The following is a 23,276-nucleotide window of genomic DNA, read 5'->3' as shown; positions in this document are numbered from 1 at the left end:
AGCGTTTGGAGGCTGTAATTTCTGCAGGAGGATCTACTAAATATTGATTTAATTTCTTTTTTGTGTTGCCCAAATTTACGCACTTGTCTAATTTTGTTTAAACAATTATTGCACACTTTCTATAAATGCAATAAACTTCATTTCATTTCTCAAATATCACTGTGTGCGTCACCTGTATGACATATTTAACTGACATTTTTTATCGTAACAACCAATGACTCATACAGGAAAATCATATGATTAACAACTTTGCCCAAACTTTCGCATCCCACGGTTGAGGGTAGAAAAGTTTTAGTTTAGTTTTTTTTTTACAAATTAGACAATGTATAGCATGGGGGTCAACCCACACAGGTGCTCCAGATTTGGCACTACTTGCTCTAAGACACTACTACTGACCTAAGGTAACAGGTTAACTCCCGTGAAATGTGCTGTCTTTCATTTTTTTTGTTGTTGTCAAATAAACTTTTTATTTTTTCCCCTAAACTATGTATCATCCTGAGGAAAGTTCCTTTTACCATTCGAACTGTTTTAAGTGTTCTATACTTTTTGGGGCAGAGCCCTCCCAAGTTACGTTACGACCCACAATGGGGGTGGTAATCAGTTCAGGGCACTAACAGTCTCCCTCCCCTTTTGGTGACCCTAACTACACTTTTTCTGGAGAGCGGACTAACCATTTCAAGATATGTACATCCGCAAGTGTGATCGCATACCTCACACCCAAAGCTTATATACTGTGGTTGCCATTCCACAACTCGGATTTGTGAGAACCACTTTTATTGGTCTAATTTATACAGTTTGCATAACATACTACACCATAAGGGGCTCCTGGTCTCTCCTATGATTTTTCCCTCTTTCTGGAAGATGCCAGGTTTTCCACACATTCGCTAGTGTTATACTGTGAACATGTTCTGTACTGAAAGCCAGCCTGTTGAATAATCCATACTTGTAGTAAGAGTTTTGGGGTGACAAGGCATCATACCCACCTGTGGCCTCTTGATGCGAGTGTAGGAGTGCAGAGCTTCCACGTATGGCAGTTGGAGATTCTCTACAAGCTGGTGATTCTGCACGTTTGGTCGGTCAGCAGAGAAGATGTTGATTGCTATGAGAAGGGCGTATTCTGCATCGTCCAGCTGCATCTGCCTCATTCCACGAGAGAACTCAAAGATGGGATTTATAAACTCAACCTGAAGCCCTGAGTATGGGAGAAACAACATTAATCATTGACTGGACAGCCTTGGTAACTGTCATCACTTGATTGCCGTAAGTGGTTTATCTCCGGTTAACAATTCTTCCATCACCTCAAAATTCCATAAAACCAAGGTCAACCTAATATATCATGTTCTGTAGCTGAAAGGAGGGGTTCTCAGGTGGCTTCTAAGTCGCAATTTCATGGACACTGCTGTCTGTTGCATGCTATTAGCCTCACATCCTGGGAGACTATCTTGTACTGATATGGGTGAGTTGAGTACATTTGAAATCGGCGCCGGTAGACTTGGGCGCAGGATTCAGCGGTATATGGCTGATCCTGCTTCTGCACAAGTCCGGGCCGGTTTAAATACTATTCCCCCTCCAGGCCGACATGGATAGTGGGGGAATGAAATAATTTGGCTTCCAGCGATTGCTGGAGGCCGAATTATAGTGTATTTTAAGCAACCTCGGCTCCGTCTTCTGACGGACCCAACGTTACTCACTGAGCGCTGCAATAGGAGTGATTCCTAGTAGTCTATGGAGGCCCTGGCTGCGCCCAAATCTAGCAGCGCTGAAAAGCACTGCTCCGGGGTGAGTTCCTATTTATTATGTGGACTTCTATTGATTGGTAGACATTGCATTTTTCAATACTGAGTGACCAATAGGAAAAAGGGGAGTGGCCATAACAGTCATTTCCAGCCTGTTCCCCATCAGGTCCTCTACTTTACATACTCAGCAGTGATTGGCTAGCTGTTACTTTATGTGCACTGTATAAGGAATTAATTTGCACGATATATTGTGCTGCCTTGCATGAACAATAGCCAGGGAGGCTCAAACCAGTAGGCTGTTGCCATATTGCAGCCTTTTTAATGTACCGTAACTTTATTTGCATTGTAATTAACCTCCTTAGCGGTAATATCAAGTCAGGCTCGGGACAGAAAACCGCAGCTCAAAGTGCTAATCCCGTGCCAGAGTAAGTTATATGCATGGCGCTGCTGCAGATCTCTCTGCAGTATGTTTTTTCCCCCGTTTTAGGGTGTGCTTAAATGCTTATATGAATGTGGCGATTTATGTGCTGCATTAACATACTGTATTTTTCGGAATATAAGACGCTCTGGAATATAAGACGCACCTAGGTTTAGAGGGCAAAAATCTGGGGAAAAAAATGTATACAATATATACTAAACCTGGTGCGTCCATATTCCAGGAGCGTATTGTACAGTACATGTTCTCCCCATTGTCCTCTTGTGTCCACTATGTGTCCCTTTCTGTCCCCTTGTGTGTGGCATCCCTTCCTGCCACCTTGTGTGGTCCTACTACCCCATGTGTCCCCTCATGTCCTGTGTGTCTCCTTCATCCCCCTCTATGGTCCTCCAGGCCCCTTGTGTCCACTCCTGTACCCGTGTGTGTGTGTGTGTGTGTGTGTGTCCCCTCCTGCCCCCCTTGTGTGTGTTTCTGTGTCCACTTCAGCCCCCCCCCCCCCCCGTGTGGTCCTCCAGTCCCTGTGTCCCCCTCCTGTCCTCCTGTGTGTGCCCCCTCCTGTGCATGTCCACTTGTGTGCCCCCCCCCCCCAGTCCCCATCCTGTCCTCTGCCCCCCCCCCCATGTCGACGCTCTCCCCCGGTAACAACTGCAGGGCAACTCACCTTTCTATGGATTCCAGCGCTGTGTAGTCTGCTGTGTGGTCCTCCGCCTCCAGCATTTCAGCTACACCTGTAAATGAAAAGTTAGCGCAGAGACGCTCGCCTACTCGGCAGCGGCGGCACGATCTGCAGACATCTCGGTCCCGGGCGGCTTCCCCTAGTGACGGTTCCTGCTAATGACTCATTGAGTCATGGGGAATGACTCATTGAATCATTCACAGGAGCCGTCTCTAGGGGAAGCTGCGGGGCTCCTCCTAGTGACGGCTCCTGTTAATGATTCAATGAGTCATTCCCCATGACTCAATGAGTCATTAGCAGGAGCAGTCACTAGGGGAAGCCGCCCGGGACCAAGATGTCTGCAGATCGTGCCGCCGCTGCCGAGTAGGTGAGCGTCTCTGCGCTAACTTTTCATTTACAGGTGTAGCTGACATGCTGGAGGCGGAGGACCACACAGAAGAGCACACAGCGCTGGAATCCATAGAAAGGTGAGTTGCTCTGCAGTTATTGTTACCGGGGGAGCGGGACCCGGCAGACCACACAGGGGGACAAGGCAGGGAGTCCCCGACAATGCGGCCGATCGGCGGTTGGCATCGGCGGGCTGTTCTGAAGTCGGGGATTCCCTGCCTTTGGAATATAAGACGCACTTTTTCTTCCTATTTTTGGGGGAGAAAAAGTGCGTCTTATATTCCGAAAAATACGGTAGATGTCATGGCATCTATGTACAAATGCTCCAAAAGATTGCTCCCCCTCCCCACTCTCCAAATCGCCGCTCCTAGCGCCACTCCAGCTAGCATCTCACGCTAGCTTTATTAGTGGCACACGCTGGGAGTGTTTATTCTTCTGCTGTCATGATGCGACGGCAGAAGGGAAAACTATAGGACATACTGTGCATGCGTAGCATGTCCGGGTTAAAGGTCAGGAGAGTCGGCCGGTACCGGCAGCTGTAGGAGACGAGTGGGGGCCGACGGCAGGGAACGAGGTAAGCATGCGCTTTTCATTCCCTACGCATTGCAGCATGTATTTTACCCCAGCCTTTGGGCTGTGGTATCCTTTAAAGGACAACTGACCTGAGAGGAGTATAGAGGCTGCCATATTAATTTCCTTTTAAACAATACCAGTTGCTCAGCAATCAGAGCTGATCTTTCATGCATCAGTAGTGTCTGAATGACGCCTGAAACCAGCATGCGGCAGATGCAGTCAAATACCTGATCTGCATGCTTGTTCAGGGACTCTGGCTAACAGTATTAGAGGCAGAGGATTAGCAGGACAGACAGGCAATGTACATTGTTAAAAAGGAAATAAATATGGCATATCCTTCTCAGGTCAGTTGTCCTTTAAGCCAGATAACTGCATATCTCACCTGCTCGATGAAAGTCATCCTTGCTGTAGGTGAAGTCCTTCAGGAAAGTTATACATTCAGTCTCATGATTGTAGCGCCTTGCTGTCTCCAGCAGCATTATCTGTCAGCGCAGTAAAAGAGAACATATATGAGGAAGAGAAATCTGGTTACTTAAAAGGTAAAATCACAATTTTATTTTATTTAACCGCTTCCAAACCGGGCTAGTTGAAAACTACAGCCTGTAATTTCAACTTCTGCATTCGCGGCATGCACACCGCTCCCATCATCCTCGCCGACGCTGTAACACTGTAACCTGCTTGTTTGCTTGTTCCACTGTCACAATTTAATTGCCATTCGACCGTGATCACTGTGAGTCAATCACAGTAATGACTGCTTGTATTTAATGGGGGGAAGGGGGGGGGGGGTTATTTTAGGTTTTAAAACTTAAAGAGAAACTCCAACCAAGAATTGAACTTTATCCCAATCAGTAGCTGATACCCCATTTTACATGAGAAAAACAATGATTTTCACAAACAGACCATCAGGGGGCGCTGTGTGACTGATTTTGTGCTGAAACCCCTCCCACAAGAACCTCTGAATACCGCGGTACTGCTGGCAAACTGCCACAATGTAACAATGTTCACAGACAGGAAATAGCTGTTATTAGCTGTCTGTAACAGACAGAACAGCTAGAAACAGCTAAATAACCTGCCCACAGTAACAATGTCTCCATGTAATAAATGTCAGAATGATAATCTGGGAGAGGAAAGATTTTACAATGAGCAAACACTGACTAAATCATTTATACATAATTATTGTAAAAATGAAGCACTTTTTTTATTACATTATTTTCACTGGAGTTCCTCTTTAAACAGATTTAATATGCTCAATGGCACAGTCTGTGTCCCAAAGTAAAAAATATGAACTATTGACTTTATCTATCCACTGCACACAAAAGCTGTTCTTTGCCAGGAAAAAGTTTTATGACTGTAATTATCAGTGAGGGTTCCACTATAGTAAGACTAAAGAGAAACTGCTATTAGCATACCCAAATGTTAACTTTTCAGGCAGTAAAAGGGGAAAAAAAAAGTGTGTCAAGCACACAAATAACTAGGCTCTCTCATCATGTCACTTTTAGTATATGATGAAAAAGCTTACCATAACTTAAGGTTCAATTCAATTAAGGAAAAACTATTGGAGTTGACTTTAACCAGGGCTGTGGAGTTGGAGTAATTTTGGATACCTGGAGTCAGAGTTGGAGGTTTCATAAACAGAGGAGTCGGAGTTTGAGTTGGATGATTTTTGTACAGTGTCCACAGCCCTGGTAAGTATTAGACTAAGAAATCTGAGTCATTTTGGGTACCCGGAGTCAGAGTTGGTGGTTTCATAAACTGAGGAGTCCGAGTTGGATGATTTTTGTACTGACTCCACAGCTCTGGCCTTTAACTATAGCCTCCTCCCCTGCGAACCCCTCCCATACTCACCCTCCCTCTGTGAACCCCTCCCACACTCATCTTCACCAAGTGTAGCCATTCGTGGATGGCAATGGGGCCCGAAGCCACTTCAAGCTGCTTCAGTTCCAAATGGCACTGCTCCACCTCCTTCCTTACCCCCTGCATATAAAGTGCCTCCAGAACCGTCCCCCTCTTGAAGTATTCCCCCTAGAGTCTAGGGGGGATACTTCAAGAGGGGGAAGCTTCTGAATCCTTCTGAAGAGGCTTACCCCTCCCAAATTATCAACCCACTAGGAGCATTTTGTTTCCCCTTTAGGTACAATTAAAGAGGAGTGGCTACAATACTCCACCTACTCATTGAAAAGCTTGGATCTTTAGCCAGTACCACTTTACAGTACACATAGGAAAGGCTGTAGGATGATACAACATGGCATTTAGCTGTAGGAATCTGTCCTTGTAAACTAGACCTAATGCAACCAACAAACCACTATCGTTCCTGCAGCCATCTTTATTTCATGTCATCTCTATTCATCCAGTCTTCTACACCTCAGTTACAACTAGAGATGGTCCCCGGGATGCTAATAATGCCAGTTTGCATGCAAATTTGTTACAAACTGATTGCAGCCCGGAATTGGGCCAATCAAATTTTTTTCTATTAAATGTGCATTAAAGGGAGCCTAAAGTAAAGTGACAAAAAAAAAAAAAAAGAGGAAAGAAAAAGTTTCACTTAACTGGGACAACCCCCCCCCCCCCCCCCCCCCTGTTCCCACGCCGTCCTGGTATGATTCTCCAGTCCCCCACCGCTGTTAACTTTCATTTTTGGCAACTGACTAGTCACCGGGGCACTACGCCTGAGCAGCCCTGGCCGAGGGGGTCCTCGCTCATGCCGCCGTCCTGCACATGAAGAAATCTCGTACTGTGCATGCGCAGGGCGGCAACATTAGCGGCCAGCACCGCGCAGCTGCAATGGCCTGGTGTCTGGCCAGTTGCCAAAAACAAAACTTAGCTGTGACAGGGGACGGTTTCAGGATTACATGGGCACTGGGCAGCTGCAGGGGGCTGGTAGAAGCCCCAGGTAAATAAAACAGTTTTTTCACTATGCTTTAGGTTGCCTTTTAAGTAAACCAATCTAAAGCAATTAACCTCAATGGTAGATGCCTTCAAAAGTGCTATCTGATCCTCTCGGGACAGTTCCAAAAATCCAGGGACCTGTTTGGCAAAATCCACAATCTCCTGCACGGATATGATGGCGAGCTCGGTGAAATGAGCAAAGCGTTGTTGGCGGGCTTCCCTGCTGTTGGGGTCAGTGCCGAGAGGCCATGGCTGGAGAGAAAGGAGACAGAGAAAGCACAGTCAATGGCAGAAATGCAAGCTCAGCTCTACTGAAACCAAATGAGGATATGAAAGTGATAAGACAACATTGTCTCAGGAAGCCAGTGTACATGTGACAAGCACTCCATTCACTAGTGACAATCAGTCTGCCTGTGCATGTATGCAGTTATTTAAAGGCACACAAACCACAAACATTTTACTTGTTTTAATGCCTGGTTACACTCAATGCAATTTTCCATCAGGTCGAATCGATTATTTTCGTGAGGTCTGATCTGATTTCTGATCGTTTTTTGGGTCGATTTTCTGATCACACAAAAATGATTGACAGTAGAATCAATTAGTTCCAACGGGTCCAATCTGACGGAAAACTGCATTGTGTGTACCAGGCATAAGTCTATGGTAGCAGAATGCACATACTGTATTATACACTGGCTACAGTTTTATAGCCCAGTATAAGTTAAAGGACTCCTGACCAGAGTCAAGGCCTAAGGTGAGCGCAGAGGTATATGCTCATGCGGGACCCACACACCTCTGTGCACTGTCTGCTCCTCTTCTCATTCCCCCGGCCCCATCATCACATTCCTCCTATTAGACTACACTTATGATCATTGTGCCTTTAAGTGCAATATATTACTAATTATAATAAAGGAAGTCCCTGACTTACGTACGACCCGCCAATACGAATGGCAAGGATTCTGTGCGAACAAGTAAAAAAAAAAAATTCAAATTGAACTTGTAGTTTTTGAGAAAATCGATTTTAAAAAAATTCGAAAAAGTGGCTTTTAAACTTGTATAAGCATGTACAAAGGGCAGAGGTGACGCAGAGGGGGACACTGGAGGCACAGAGGAGGTACAGGGGACAGAGATGGCACAGGGCCCCAACTTAAGAACAGATTCAGGTTAAACTAACCTACAGCCCCTATCTCAGTTACCGGGGACTCCCCGTATGTGTTATATCTTACCTCTCTCCGTTCTCTTCACACCAACCTACCCCCCCCCCCCCCCCCCCCCCCCATCCACACCTAGCATGAACCTCTCCAATGCCTAACACTAACCTTCCTCCCTGCTGCCTTTTTACACTATCCTTCAGGGCTCTGCTAGCCAAACCCGTTCCTTTCCCCTCAAATTAATCTACCATTCCCAGCGGTATGCCAGTTTGGCTACAGTATTGCCAAACTTATTACCTTTGGAAATGCTATCCACACCCCTATACAAGTTTAGCTACAATGTAGCAGAACTCATTACCATTCTATGCGTTCAGCTATGTCATTGCTGAGCGCTCGCAACAAAATTTACCCCTTGGCGCACCATAGCTGCAAATTAACATTGTGTCAATGGTGGTGCAAAAGGACGATAGCTGCAGTTTGCACCAAAATTAACCGATCCAATCCCATCACCTATGACTTTAAAAAAGGAAAAATGAGATACAGTAGAGGGAAGCCTCTGGATCCTTTAGAGCAGAGGTGGCCGCATTTTTTTCGAAATTAGCAAGTCAAAATGGTCTACCTATGTACAATTTTAGGAGCAAAATTGTATGTACAGAATGGAAAATGTAGTGCGGTCAGGATCTACCATGAAGTCCTTGTACTCTACAGGTAGATCAATCCCCTGCTATAGAGTCTTCTTTGATCCTCCTGTAGCCCACCGCTGGTCACATGGACCCCCTTTTTGCATCCACGCTCCCGCCTGTGAACAGGTCCCCCCAGCTCTGTGAAAAGGAGCACTGATGGAGGAAAAAGCTGTGCACAAGTGGCTCTGTGAAACGGTTTAGGCTGAGTGGCGCCTGCACAGTGCAGCCACGAATGTACACAGACTAGAGTGTGGCTGCATCAATCTATATGACATAACTTTGTTGGGTAGATGCAGAGGGTTCCAGTGCTGGAACACCAAGTTCAAGAAGCTTTTCCAGAAGCTTCCCTCTATTAAAGGATTTCACTTTTTAGCTTAAAGGGGTTCTTTTGCACTTTTAAAAAACAAAAACTGCCACTTACCTGGGGCTTCTATCGGCCCCGTGCAGCTGGAATGTGCCACGCCGTCCTCCTCCGATCACCCGTTCCCCACCGCCGGCATTGGTGTATTTATTCCTCTAACTAGATGAATAGAAGTGCGGCTGCGCGCGTGCTCGCTCCCGCATGCGTCAGTGGGAGCTTACTGCACAGGCGTAGTACAGGAAAACTTTGTACTACGCCTGCGCAGTAAGCTCCCGCTGACGCGCGGTTGGCGAGCATGCGCGTGGCCACAATCGCGCAGCCGCACTTCTATTCGTCTAGTTAAGACGAATAATTACACTGGTGATCGAAGGAGAATGGCGCGGCACATTCCAGCTGCACGGGGCCGATAGAAGCCACAGGTAAGTGGCAGTTTTTGTTTTTTAAAAGTGCAAGAGAACCCCTTTAAATTACCTTCAGAGGAGCGAATGGGAGGGTAATAGGAAAAGACATCACAGCAAGCCTGCCTCTTCCAGTCTGAAAAATTGACTTAAAGGACAACTGAAGTGAGAAGAATATGGAGGCTGCCATATTTATTTCCTTTTAAAAAAAATAGTTGCCTGGCAGTCCTTTTGATCTATTTGGCTGCTGTAATGTCTGAATCACACCAGAAACAAGCACACAGCTAATCTTGTCAGATCGGACAATGTTAGAATCACCTGATCTGCATGCTTGTTCAGGGTCTATGGCTCAAAGGATTAGAGGCAGAGGATACAATACAATAACATTTATAAAGCGCTTTTCTCCCATAGGATTCAAAGCGCATAGCTGTGTCTCAGATTAATACAGGGTTTCAGGCTGGGTTGTGTTACAGAGGAGATAGTCAGATGTTCATGAATGCCAGACTGAAGAGGTAGGTTTTCAGTTTAGACTTAAATGCTTCCAGGGATGGAGCTGTCCTGATTGGGTGTGGCAGGGAGTTCCAAAGTGTAGGGGCAGCATGACAAAAGGCTCTGTCTCCAAAGGTTTTGAGGTGGACTCTGGGGGTGACCAAGGTGTTACGTCCTTTTGATCTGAGATTGTGGGGGTGTGATGCAGTTGCAACAAGTCCTTCAGGTATCCAGGGCCCAGATTGTGCAAGGATTTGAATGTCAGTAAGCCAATTTTAAACAGGATTCTCCATATTATCGGTAGCCAGTGGAGTGCGCTCAGGGTTGGTGTTATGTGGCAATGGCGGGGTTGGCTCGTTAGCCTTGCTGCGGCATTCTGTACTAATTGCAGGCGGCGTAAGTCTTTCTTATGCAGGTCTGTGTAGAGGACGTTGCAGTAGTCTAACCTTGATGTGATGAAGGCATGAACTAGGGTTGGAAGATCCTGTGAAGGAATTAGGTGTTTAATCCCTGCAATATTCCTTAGGTGAAAGAAGGAATGTTTCACAACAGCTGAGATTCCTGAAGCTTAATTTCCCATCAATCAGTACTCCCAGGCTGCGCACATAGTCTGAGTTGTTCAGGTCTGAGCTCCCTATCCGGTGTTGGTTGAGACTGGGGCTGCTTTGCTGTTGAGCCCTGGCCCTCGATAACAAGAACCTCAGTTTTGTCAGCATTAAGGATCAGCATGATTGCTGGGCAACTGGTATTGCTTAAAAGGAAATAAATATGGCGGCCTCCATATACCTCTCACTTCAGTTAACTACCCTGATCTCAGTATTGTTTTAAACATGCTAAAACCACATCACCAGCTGTATAGAGTGCCAAATCTGGGCTGCTGATGCATCCTGGAAAGTAAAGTCAATAATGCCTGGAATCTAACCATTGCTCCAGTTTTCCCAGCATTGCCCCAGTGTGCGGTCCAGTCCCAGTTACTCTGTGGCACAGACAATACAGCAGGCACTCTATTCAATTGAATGGTGCCACATCTTTCCCAAGATGAAGTGAATCTGTGACACCATTGGCCCTATCTGGAGCCACAGCTAAAGCTGGAGGGTAAAACACTTAAGCCTGTGAGTACACAGAGAAGAATGAAACCAAACATTTAAATACAACTATTTCCTTCCACGGCAAGCCTGCACCATAAACACTGACAGCCTTTTACTGCTCTCCAGAGAGAAGGCTGTTTTCAAAGTTCAAGGCTACAGGGTCATATCTTCTTGGCAAGCGCCGAGATAACATCTAGGGATTATTGTTATTGCTATTATATAGTCATGTAGCACTGGCACATTTTCTGCACTGCGTCACTGAAAAAATTTGTGTCACTAAAGCTTTGCACACATCTTGTTTGTGATCATCTTGTATAAAAATCAAGTGCACAGAGTAGTTGGTCCTTCCCCAGTGATCAGGTGCATTGGACTGATCTCACCTGATCACTATTATTGTGAGTAATTCCTAAAGCAGAGTACCTCTCGCTCATCATCCCTATTCTTCACAGAGGATGGCCATTTCAGAACAATTGCTGTACAGAAAAGCTGCAAGATGCTCTGTCAATCACTAATGACACTTAAAGGACCTCTGTCGTGAAAATCTTAAAGCGGAACTGTAGAGAGAAAATAAACACATTGTTTCACTTACCTGGGGCTTCCCCAAGCCCCTAGCAGCTGTCCTGTCCCACGCCAGTCCTGCCCGAGCCTCCCTTCTCTCGCCACAGCTCCGTCCCGTACCTCGACTTGTAAGTCGATGCCAGCGCAGCCCTGCCAAGCGTATCCTTTGATCGCGTTCCCCTCTGCAATAGCAGGGAACGCAAAGAAAGGATACGTGTGGCCAAAGCTGCGCAGGCGCAGTGGCGAAACCGAAAGTAGCTGGCAGTGGGAGAACGGAGGCTCGTCGAGAAGCGTCCCGGGACAGGACGGCTGCTGGGGGCTTGGGGAAGCCCCAGGTGAGTGAAACAATGTGTTTATTTTCTCTCTACAGTTCCGCTTTAAAATGTAAAATATATGTAAACATATACAATTAGGAAGTACGTTTTTTTCCAGAGTAAAATGAGCCATAAATTACTCTTCTCCTATGTTGCTGTCACTTACAGTAGGTAGTAGAAATCTGACAGAACCGACAGGTTTTAGACTAGCCCATCACCTCATGGGGGGGTTCACAGGGATTTCTTTATTTTCAAAATGCACTTAGTGAATGGCAATTGCTCCGTCCAACTGCCAAAAAAAAGAGAGTCCACAAGTATTATCAGCACACCAGGAGTATCAGCATACACTTGTTTTATTGTGCCATAATATAGTCCAACAATTGTTTCGGGGGCTTCGCAGGGTCCCCCTTTATCAAGGCATGTGGTTACGTATCCTTGTCGATTTGTGGCATTGCCTGTGCCACTTTATGATGCACCCAGAAATACAGATAGTGTGCCAACTTCATTTGTGGAATAACTGCCCAAAAAAACTGTATGGTAAGCAGGGAGGCTGGTCAGCATCTTGGTATAAATCTTTTTCAGGGAATGTCTTTATAAAGCATAAAGGTCATGCTGAGATTCCCCTATGGAGAGATGGACTAGCCCAAAACCTGTCGGTAATGTCAGATTTCTACTACCCACTGTAAGTGACAGCAACATAGGAGAAAAGTAATTTATGGCTTATTTTACTCTGGAATAAATGTACTTCTTATTTGTATGCGTTTTAAATTTTAAAATTTTAGCGACAGTTCCTCTTTAACCACTTGCCGACCGCCCACTACCTATGGGTGTCATCAAAGTGGCACCTCCAGGACCACGTAACGCCGATCGGCGGTGGTACCTGGGGGACTGAGCAGCCGGGAATTGTGCGCATCCGCTGGCATTAGGCTCAGCCCACCCACAACTTCAACCCACCGGCCAGTTAGCAGCGCCGGTGGGTTGTTAACCCTCGATCTGCTGCTAACAAAGTATTATGCAGGCTGCCTCCTGTCCTGGTGGTCCCAGTGATCGAGGGACCACCAGGGCAGGAGGCAGCCCTTTTAGTAAAAGCACACACACACACACTGATACTGCCCCCCCCCCCCGTCCCCCTGATCGCCCACAGCACCCCTCAGACACCCCCCCTCCCCCCAGTCACCCCCTCAGTCCACTGTTTGCACCCAATCACCCCCCTACTTACCCATCAATCACTCCCTGTCACTATCTGTCAACACTATATTTTAGATTAGGTCCTAAACTGCCCCCTGGGGGCTCCTGATCACTGCACCCACACCCTCAGATCCTCCCCAGACCACCCCCGTGTAATGTATACATCTCTTTTCCCCTGTAATCACCCACTGATCACCCATCAATCACCCCCTGTCACTGCCACCCATCAGATCAGACCCTAACCTCCCCCTTGCGGGCACCTGATCACCTGATCACACCCTCAGATCGTCCGCAGACCGGCCCTCAGATCACCTCCCAAGTGCATTGTTTACATCTGTTCTCCCCTCTAATCACCCACTGATCAACCATCAATCACCCCCTGTCACTGCTACACATCAGATCAGACCCTAATCTGCCCCTTGCGGGCACCCAATTACCCGCCCACACCCTCAGACCCCCCCCCCCGATCACCTCCCCAGTGCATTGCTTGCATCTATTCCCCCCTCTAATCACACCCTGAGACACCCATCAATCACCTCCCATCTCCCCCTAGCACACCTACCCATCAGATCAGACCCTAATTTGCACCGTGTAGGCTCCTGATCACTCGGCCAAACCCTCAGATCCCCCTTAAGCCCCCTTCCGCTCACCTCCCCAGTGCATTGATTGCATTTATTCTCCACTCTAATCACCCCCTGAGACACCCATCAATGACCTCCTGTCACCACCTGTCACCCCCTAGCACTCCTATCCATCAGATCAGGCCCTAATCTGCCCCCTGCGAGCTTCTGATCACCCAGCCAAACCCTCACCAGCCCCACCGCAGTGACAGAATTTTTTTTCTGATCACTGCTGCTCTCTGCGACTTAATTGTGGTTGAGACCAACTGTTATGCCACACAATATGCAACCGCCAATCCAAGAATCTACCATGCCCAGCCTTTTTGGTGGAAACCACTCCAAGTTTCTGAACGTAACATTTTTTGGGGCCTTCTCCTTAACATGGGTCTAGTCAAAAAGAATGTATTGCGGTCTTATTGGTCTACGCACCCAATACATCACATGCCCATGTTCTCTGCTGCCATGTCCAGGACACGATTTGAGAACATCCTGCGCTTCCTGCACTTCAGTGCCAATACAACCTGTCATCTAAGAGGCCACCCTGCTTATGACCGGTTCCACAAAATTCGGCCCCTCATAGACCACCTGTCATCAAAATTTGCAGATGCTCATACCCCTGAACAGTCATTTTGAGGCATTTGGTTTCTAGACTACTCCTCACAGTTTTGGGCCCCTAAAATGCCAGGGCAGTAAAAGGAACCCCACAGGTGACCCCATTTTAGAAAGGAGACACTCCAAGGTATTCCGTTAGGTGTATGGCGAGTTCATAGAAGATTTTATTTTTGTCACAAGTTAGTGGAAAATGACACTGTGACAAAAAACAATAAAAATCAATTTCCGCTAACTTGTGACAAAAAATAAAATATCTTCTATGAACTCACCATACTTCTAACGGAATACTTTGGGGTGTCTTCTTTCTAAAATGGGGTCATTTGTAGGGTTCCTATACTGCCCTGGCATTTTAGGGGCCCTAAACCGTGGGGAGTAGTCTGGAAACCAAATGCCTCAAAATGACCTGTGAAATCCAAACTGTACTCATAGGACTTTGGGCCCCTTAGCACACCTAGGCTGCAAAAAAGTGTCACACATGTGGTATCGCTGTACTCAGAAGTAGTATAATGTGTTTTGGGGTGTATTTTTACACATACCCATGCTGAGTGGGAGAAATCTCTCTGTAAATGGACAATTGTGGGTAAAAAAAAAGATAAAAAAATTGTCATTTACAGAGAGATTTCTCCCACCCAGCATGGGTATGTGTAAAAATACACCCCAAAAAGCATTATACTACTTCTCCAGAGTACAGCAATACCACATGTGACACTTTTTTGCAGCCTAGGTGTGCTAAGGGGCCCAAAGTCCTGAGTACCTTTAGGATTTTACAGGTCATTTTGAGGCATTTGGTTTCCAGACTACTCCCCACGGTTTAGGGCCCCTAAAATGCCAGGGCAGTATAGGAACCCCACAAATGACCTCATTTTAGAAAGAAGACACCCCAAGGTATTCCGTTAGAAGTATTTATTTCTTTCATGTATTTTAAGTTTTAAATTTTTTTGTGATAGTGGACAGGTGAGGATTCCTACACCTAGATGCATCGCAACAAGCGTGTGTGAATAGCAGGTGTAGCTGGGCAGAATTATAAGACTTTTGCATCAGTGGTCAACTTTAACGGAGTCATAAGTACTGTAAAACTGGTAGGCCAATACACATGATGCAAGGCCTTGCCAGGGGTCATACCGTTACTTTGGGCTGATCGCTGAAGGACCTCTTGTTGCACTGCTGCTGGGCAGATACCAGTTGCTGGATCATCTCTTCCTGCTGAGGAGTGAGCTGGACGATATCCTGGCTCAGCATGCAGGGGCTGGGGGGAATCAGCACTGTAGAGGTTCGGACCACATCCTCTTCCTGCTGCTGTTGCTTCTTGATTTTTTTGCTCCGGATCTGCTCTTCAGACAGGACGCCTGTGAGGAAGTGCAACAGGGTCACACAGTCAGCTGCCAGTCTTCATATGACAGAAAGTGACTAAACAGGGCTGGAGCACACACTGCAAGCACACAGCTGGACAGCCAGAAGCAGGCCTGAAACCAGCAGGGTTGTTTGACAGTCCTAATCATTTCAAGGTTCAAACTACATTTTGTTTGGCCTGAGGCTGGTTAAACACGGGCCAATTTCTGCATATTCAGCAACAAATCTAATCATTAGTCATGACCATCTGGCAGTGTATGAATTGGCTATACATATTACTGAACACACAGACTTCCTAACAGAAATTCCTCACAGATGCACATAGATAATCCAGCTAAACACAGAACCTCATACACAGAGCAGACTCATCACACAAAGGGATTGCTTCAGGTGACAGTCTTGTGTGTACAAGTGTCCTTCAGTATCAGTAGCCTCTTCAGCAACCTGCTGAGGTGGAAAATCCTCCTTCTGCCCCCCTCCCATAGGACACAATATGCAGGGAGCAGAGTAGCCCATCTGTACAGTGAAAATGGCCTGGCTGCCGTTATCCCCCTTTTTTTAAATAACTAACCCTCACCTCTATGCCTAAGTGTTAACTTTAAAAGGAATCTGAGAGGGAGGTACATATGGAGTGAGGGACATCTGGAGGCTCCCATATTTGTTTCCTTTTAAAAAATATCAGTTGCCTGGCTGTCCTGTTGATCTGGTCAATAGTGTCCGAGTAACACACCTGAAACAAGCATGCAGCTAATCCAGTCAGACTTTAGTCAAAGACATCTGATCTGCATGCTTGTTCAGGGTCTATAGGTAAAAGTATTAAAAAAGGTAGTGGATCAGCAGGACAGCCAGGTAATGTGCATGGTTTAGGCTGCATTTCCACTTGTGCGGTGCGAATCGCCGCGGTAAATATGTCTATGCGAATTTCATGCGAATTTCTATGCGAATCCGCATGGATGATGATGTATGCGAATTTAACCATGGCAGTGCTGGTGTGCTTTTCCATTGTTTCTATGCGAATTTGCATGAAAATTCGCATGAAAATTCGCATACACAAACCTCATGCGAATTTCCTATTAAATACATTGTATGCGATTCGCATAGCGGTATGCGGTATGCGAATTCTGATGGCTCTGCCATGCGAATTTTTTCTGCACAGAAAAACGCAAAGGAATCCTGACAAGTGGAAACAGTCCCATTCACTTGTATTGCTATGCGAAACGCATGCGAATTCGCGATAGTGGAAATGGGCCCTTAAACACATAAATAGGCCTTCAGGATGTCTGTCTTTCACCTCAGGTTCCCTTTAACCGTAAAATTATTCTCAACAACCCCTCTCAAAACTGGATCATGAAGCCCAACCCACACACACTGCGAACAATGCATAACAAGGGTCCTTTTCTTTTTTGCTAATTGCAATTATGCTTTTTTTAGGTGTTCGTATCGTGGAGGTCCGTGGCTTAGTTCCGATCTGCATGCAATCTACATTAAATATATATTCAAATGAGCAAAATTAGCATTGACTGACTAGTAGTAGAGATTCCCTGAATCCCCACTGTGACTATGATCTAATATCGAATAATGAAGTTTTACTTGACTGGGATAGCTGTTTGCACTGTTATTTAATTGCCTCTCCAGCAGCATGACACTGCAGGAATAAGAAGTCAATGTGTCATTCAAGTTCCACAATGACCCCACTCGTCTCCTGTAGAAGTAAATGATGGCCATCACAGGTCAGCTGCGGGGCAAGATTGCCTGGAGAAGCCCTGTAATGTGTCTGTGTGCTGAACTGAACAATCCAGGATTATTTCATTTATTTGCTGCAGTTGGTCACAGCCAGTGAGGAGACATAATGTTCTGGAGATGTGCCCAGAGAACGAAGTGAACATCGCTGCCATTTACACAGGACTCAACACAAGTTTCCATATAGTGCCACATCTCACCGTATTTCCTGTAGCACCACTACTCAGTGCACATCAGTGCAATGCCACATCAGTGTGTCTCCTGTAGCACCACATCTCTGTACAGTGCCACATCTCACCGTATTCCTGTAGCACCACTACTCAGTGCACATCAGTGCAATGCCACATCAGTGTGTCTCCTGTAGCACCACATCTCTGTACAGTGCCACATCTCACCGTAGTTCCTGTAGCACCACTACTCAGTGCACATCAGTGCAATGCCATATCAGTGTGTCTACTGTAGCTCTACATCTCTGTACAGTGCCACATCTCACCGTATTTCCTAGTGCACATCAGTGCAATGCCATATCAGTGTGTCTCCTGTAGCACCACATCTCTGTACAGTGCCACATCTCACCATATTCCAGTAGCACCTCAACTCGGTGCACATCAGTGCAATGTCACATATCAGTGTGTCTCCAGTGGCACCATATCTCTGTACAGTGTCACATCTCACCGTATTTCCTGTAGCACCACTACTCAGTGCATATCAGTGTCTCCCCTGTAGCACTATATCTCTGTACAAGTACAGTGTCATATCTCAGTGCATGTCCCTGCATATCTCTACAAAGCCAAACCTCAGTGAGCACCACATTTTAGCACATCTCCGTACAGTGACATCTCACTGTATCTCCTGTAGTGCCAAATCACAGTGCATCTCTATGCGCCACATCATAGTGCGTCTCCTGTAGTGCCACAGCTCATTGCTATGCAGTACCACATCCCAGCACATCCCTGTGCAGCCGATCACCAACATTCAGTGCCAACCACCAAATCACAGGGAATTCCTGCAGACCAGCAAAGCTCTGGAAAACTAATCTCAGTCAGTCTTTCTAAGGGTCCTTCAATAGTGCATCAGTAGCGCTGCAGGATTCTGCAGGCCATATCGCTGTCCATACAATTTTATAAGCCTGTTCACAGTACTGTACTGTAACAGATCCAAGTCTGTGTGTAGCGCGTTAGAATAAAGTGAATTAACACATACCTCCAGTCTCCATTGCAGTTCATGCTTATGTTATGTAACACAAACATATAAAAGCACATACGCTGGCCTACCTGCCTAAAAGCCACCACTACTAATACATCTACATGGCTAGTTATTTTGACACAGGCTCCAGTTCAGTATGTAACAATCTCGCACTCATAATTAGATCTATGGAAGAAAAACATTTTGAGCGTGGCATTTTCTCCTTGGCAACAAAAGCGGTCAGAATTTGCTTATAGCTCTTATCAATCCTTCCCTCTACAGGACAACTGGCTGGTGTAATCTGCTAACGCAACAAACATGAGGCTCACTCCCTGACACAGTATGTATAGGTCTATTATCTGCCTAAAATGAACTGCAGCTTCACAAACACTGAGGCTAGGTTCACAGTGGGACGTTGCGATGTCAAGTTACAACGCAACAAAAAAAAGTGGTAACGCAGATTAATGCTGCGTTACCGTTGCATAAAGTAGACAAGTAAAGCATACAGGCAATGAAAAGTATGCTTTCCTGTACCCGGTAACGTGTGAGATAAAAGCAGTGCGTTACCATAACGCTACACATTACAATGTAGCACTAACATCGTACTGTGAACGTCGCAAAGCCTTAACATTGCAGTGCGGCAAGCTGCGTTATAAAATTTTATAACGCAGCTCCGCAACATCCCACTGTGAACCTAGCCAGAAGGAACTGTTGCTACATGGATTTTCATACACACATTCCAGGGCTGTCATTCTTCTTTGAGATCCAATAAATTAAAAGTAGCTGACCTACAAGCATCCAGGGAACAGCCATAAACATTCTTCTCTGGTCATTCCTAAGGGCCAGTTTCCACTTGTGTGGTGGGAATCGCCGTGGAAAAAATTTGCATACGGATGCGAATTTCGCATGCGGTTGTATGAGAATGTTCATGCAAATTCGCATACGATTTCGCATGTATGACTTAGTATGCGAATTTAACCATTGCAGTGCCTGTGTGCTTTTCCATTGTTTCTATGCAAAATCGTATGCGAATTCGCATGAAAATTCGCATACTAAAACCGCATGCGAATTTCCTATTAAATACAATGTATGCGAATCGCATAGCGGTATGCAAATTCTGATTCTTTTCTGCACAGAAAAACGCTCAGAAATCCTGACAAGTGGAAACAGGCCCATCCACTTGTATTGTCTATGCGAATCTGCATGCAGAAAACGCATGCAGATTCGCTCTAGTGGAAACGGGCTCTAACAGTTTACTTCCTTGTATCTTCAACATACATTGCAAGTGTGTTTCCTACAGCAGAATCTCAGCCAACACTTAATTCCTTGCAGTCCCTAAACCTAATTAAATTCCCACAACCTTGTTACAGCTAAATAGTATACCTCTGCCTCCAGCTTAGTATAGCTCTGCCTCCATCACCCAACACACAGTGAAGTAAAGAAAGCAATCATGAGCTCACAATAGTGTAGTATGTCTGAGACCGTGTGAAGTGGAGTAATAAAGTTGTACTCACAAGTGTAGGTTACCGTTAGGCAATCACTTCATAAGCATTAGGGGAACTTGAACCATCTCTGGTAAAGTGTACAAGAGATGAAATATATTAAAAGTTTTATACAGAAGACTGAGGACGGTGGCGTGGGAGCTATCCGTGTGTATGGGGCTGGAGGAAGTGTATGGGGCTGGAGGAGGCCCGAGGTATGCATGAAACTTAAGATTCCTCGTCTCTGGTTTCCTTTAAGAGGTCACTCTCTGTAGACAGGAAAAATGGGGGTAAACCCTTCCACTGTGAGGGGACTCGGTATATGATAAAACAATGAAAAACAGCTGCCAATCAAGATGAAACAATGTTAAAACGAAAAAAAAAAAATAGGGAAGTGGTACTCGCCTCCTGATAGAAGAACCAACATGATTTTTAGCAACAAAAACTTTAAGGGCTGGAACCCACAGGAGCGCTTTTGGCAGCGTTTTGGCAGCACTGCGATACGCTAGCAGTTTGCCAAAACGCTGGGCTAATGTTAATGGATGGGGCAACTTCCACAGGAGCGTTTGCGTTTCTCAGAAACGCAAACGCAGGACGTGCAGCATTTTGGGAGCGTTAGCGCTTCAATGTAAAGTATTGAACCGCTAGCGGAAACGCTCAGCAAAACCTAAACTGAGCGGTTTTGCTAGCGTTTTGCGGTTCAGCACACTGTAACAAAATGAAAAATAATTCACAGGACCAATCAGGATAAAAACGCAAAACGCTAGGCACCCGCTGGGGAAAAAAATACAATGTTGCAAAACACGACCAAAAACGCGCATGAATCCGCTTGCAAACCGCTCAGACAAAACGCTAGCGGTTGCGTTTGCGGTTTTCAGTGGGTTCCAGGCCTAATGGAGTACTCCAAAATATGCTATGCATTTTGTGGGAGTAAGCCCACTTCTTCAAGCAACGCAGGAGCAGCTTTTTGAAGTTCCAAGTGAGCATGGCCCCTCCGTGATGGAGACAGGGACATCACGCTCACTTGGAACTTCAAAAAGCTTCTCCTGCTTTATTGCCTGAAGATGTGGGTTGAGACCCACGAAACACATTGCATATTTTGGAGTACACCATAAAAGTTTTTGTTGCTAAAAATCGTGTTGAATCTTCTATGAGGAGGTGAGTCCCACTTCCTCCATTTTTATTGATTTAACATGGTTTTATCCTGATTGGCGCCTCTGTTTCATCGTTGCAACAGTTTTAAAAGGGCCACTCCCAGCAAATAATGGGGTCAATGGCAAGAATTACATGGAGCCTCTCTGACCCCCCCCCCCCCCCCCTTCCAGTGACAGAGTAATCAAATACTTAATATAATAAATGGGAAAGAAAGAATGGCTCACACTGCTCCCGCATGCCGGCCTCTCTGCACTTCCGCAGTCTGCACTCCTGGCACTTGCGACGCATGTACATGTCCATCTGGCACTTGCCATTGTTCTTGCAGGAGTACTTGGCAGTCTTGATGACGCTGCGCCGGAAGAAGCCTTTACAGCCTTCACAGCTCAGCACATTATAGTGGAAGCCGGAGGCCTTGTCTCCGCACACGCTGCACACCTCATTACCCAGCATCTTTGGTGCAGGACCTTTCTTCCTTTTACGCTCCGGCTCCTCTGCTGGAGGGAGACAAAAGTAACACGTTAGTTAGCATGAACCTTAATGTGATCGCTAGCTCATAACCAATGTCATCTGTCTAGGCAAAAGATCGCTTTAGCTGCCCATTTAAGTTACTTGGAATAAGGAACTCTGCTCCCCCTCTTACGGTGACCAGTAAATTTTCATCTTAGAAGTTTGATATCAGAACCTCCCCTTTCCTGCCCATTGCAAGCCCCTGATTACACGTCACTACAGAAGGTTTCTCCCTCTGTGCGCGCTCCTTTAGCACCCGACTTGAGCCTGTATGTTGCAGGGAGAATTTCCACTTGCTTCAGCAAGATAAGGTAGTATGTCAGCGCGGTACCTATCTGGACATAAAGTGCATTGGTCAGTGCTGACATATACTGCTGCGCTGACCGACCCGTGCATGACAGCTCTCTCTGCACATGCTCAGATCTAATGAGCTCAAACACGTGCAGGGCTTGTTTTGAGTGTACGCTGCATGTCCACGGTGCTCTGACCTGAAAGTACTTTCGGGGTTGCGGCAATCTTGGAGAAGGATGTAAAAAAATAAAAACAATTTTTTTTTTTTTTTTTTACTATAACCGAGCATCAGAGAACGGCGAAATTAAGAAGGATGGAGTCCGGGTTAGTAAAGAAATCAGCTGTGTGTTTTTTTGTTTTTTTTTAACATTTTATATGGGTTAAAAATCTGCTTCAAGTTCATAGCGCCCTTTACCCCAAAAAATGCTGAGTAGGACCGACCTAAGGCACTTAAAAAATGCAAGGGGGACGTATACTGGAGAGTGATGCAACATATTCAAAATCTTTGGGGCACAGCACCATCTTGATTAAGTTAGTCCATTGGCCAGGATTTACATCACACCCACTCATATTGTATTACATGCTCACATGTAGTATTGTGCACCTTGCATTACACCCACATGTGATTTTGTATCCCTCACAATACACCCACACACGTGGGACACATTTGAGGTTGCCTGCACAATATACACCGTTGTTGGGACGTGAGGACTGGTTTGTGAAACAATGATTTTGTCTAAGATGAGGTGACCAGCAATGTTATGTGTACAGGAACAGATAAGCAATAGCATAAAGAAAAGATCCTCACCTGCGCTGTGGGAGGAGCCCTCCCCATCTGTCCCATGCAATTCATTTTCAGTAGGTAGTAAGGAACTTCCCTGAGACTCGGATCGCTCTTCCTTTATATTTAACTTAGTGGTACTGGCAGAATCCAACAGGAACGTATCCACAGAGTGGTAAGGCTCACCATCTATAAGGGAAAGTAGCAGGGTAAACCAAGAGGAAAAAAGCTAGCGTAGAATAAAGGCTCCATACATCTAGCGACGATGGGCAGATTCGACCAAGAGACAGATCTCTCTCTGTTCGAATCTGATTAGAGAGAGATCTGTCGGCTGCCCATACACCAAAGGCCGATTCCTGATCAATTTCATGCTGAAATCAATCCGAAATTGGCCCTATGCTGTCCCCCTAATGTTCAATAGCCCCCCCCCCTCCATTACCTGTCCATGTCTGCCGCTGGCTCCGTCCATATGCTTGCCCAACGTGGTTGCCGGAGTAACATGGGTGTTTGTGTGATAGTGTGGGCGTTTGTTCAAATATCACTCGCCGTCACCGGCCGCCGCGCAACCGACCGACCACGATGGCCCAACATCTTGCAACATGTCTAATCGACATGCTCGTCCTGAAATTGGTC

The 23,276-nt window shown here is 46.0% G+C and overlaps 1 protein-coding gene across 3 annotated transcripts in view; it reads right to left on the bottom strand.

Annotated features, from left to right (window-relative positions):
- The window catches only part of LOC137521623 (oxysterols receptor LXR-beta-like), a 77,657-nt gene that overhangs the window by 5,791 nt on the left and 48,590 nt on the right, over positions 1-23,276 (bottom strand). For 2 of the 3 annotated variants that reach the window (XM_068241118.1, XM_068241119.1), the window contains exons 4-9: positions 22,671-22,832; positions 21,289-21,558; positions 15,276-15,499; positions 6,767-6,946; positions 4,191-4,290; positions 984-1,192 (exon numbers count right to left, since the gene is read on the bottom strand). In XM_068241118.1, the coding sequence (XP_068097219.1) occupies positions 984-1,192; positions 4,191-4,290; positions 6,767-6,946; positions 15,276-15,499; positions 21,289-21,558; positions 22,671-22,832 (1,145 nt within the window). The remainder of the gene's footprint in view (positions 1-983; positions 1,193-4,190; positions 4,291-6,766; positions 6,947-15,275; positions 15,500-21,288; positions 21,559-22,670; positions 22,833-23,276) is intronic. The other variant, XM_068241120.1, reaches the window with a different exon arrangement.

Source organism: Hyperolius riggenbachi, chromosome 6 (genome assembly GCF_040937935.1).
Source record: "Hyperolius riggenbachi isolate aHypRig1 chromosome 6, aHypRig1.pri, whole genome shotgun sequence".
Lineage (NCBI taxonomy): Eukaryota > Metazoa > Chordata > Amphibia > Anura > Hyperoliidae > Hyperolius > Hyperolius riggenbachi.
This window is presented reverse-complemented; position numbering and strand designations above follow the sequence as displayed.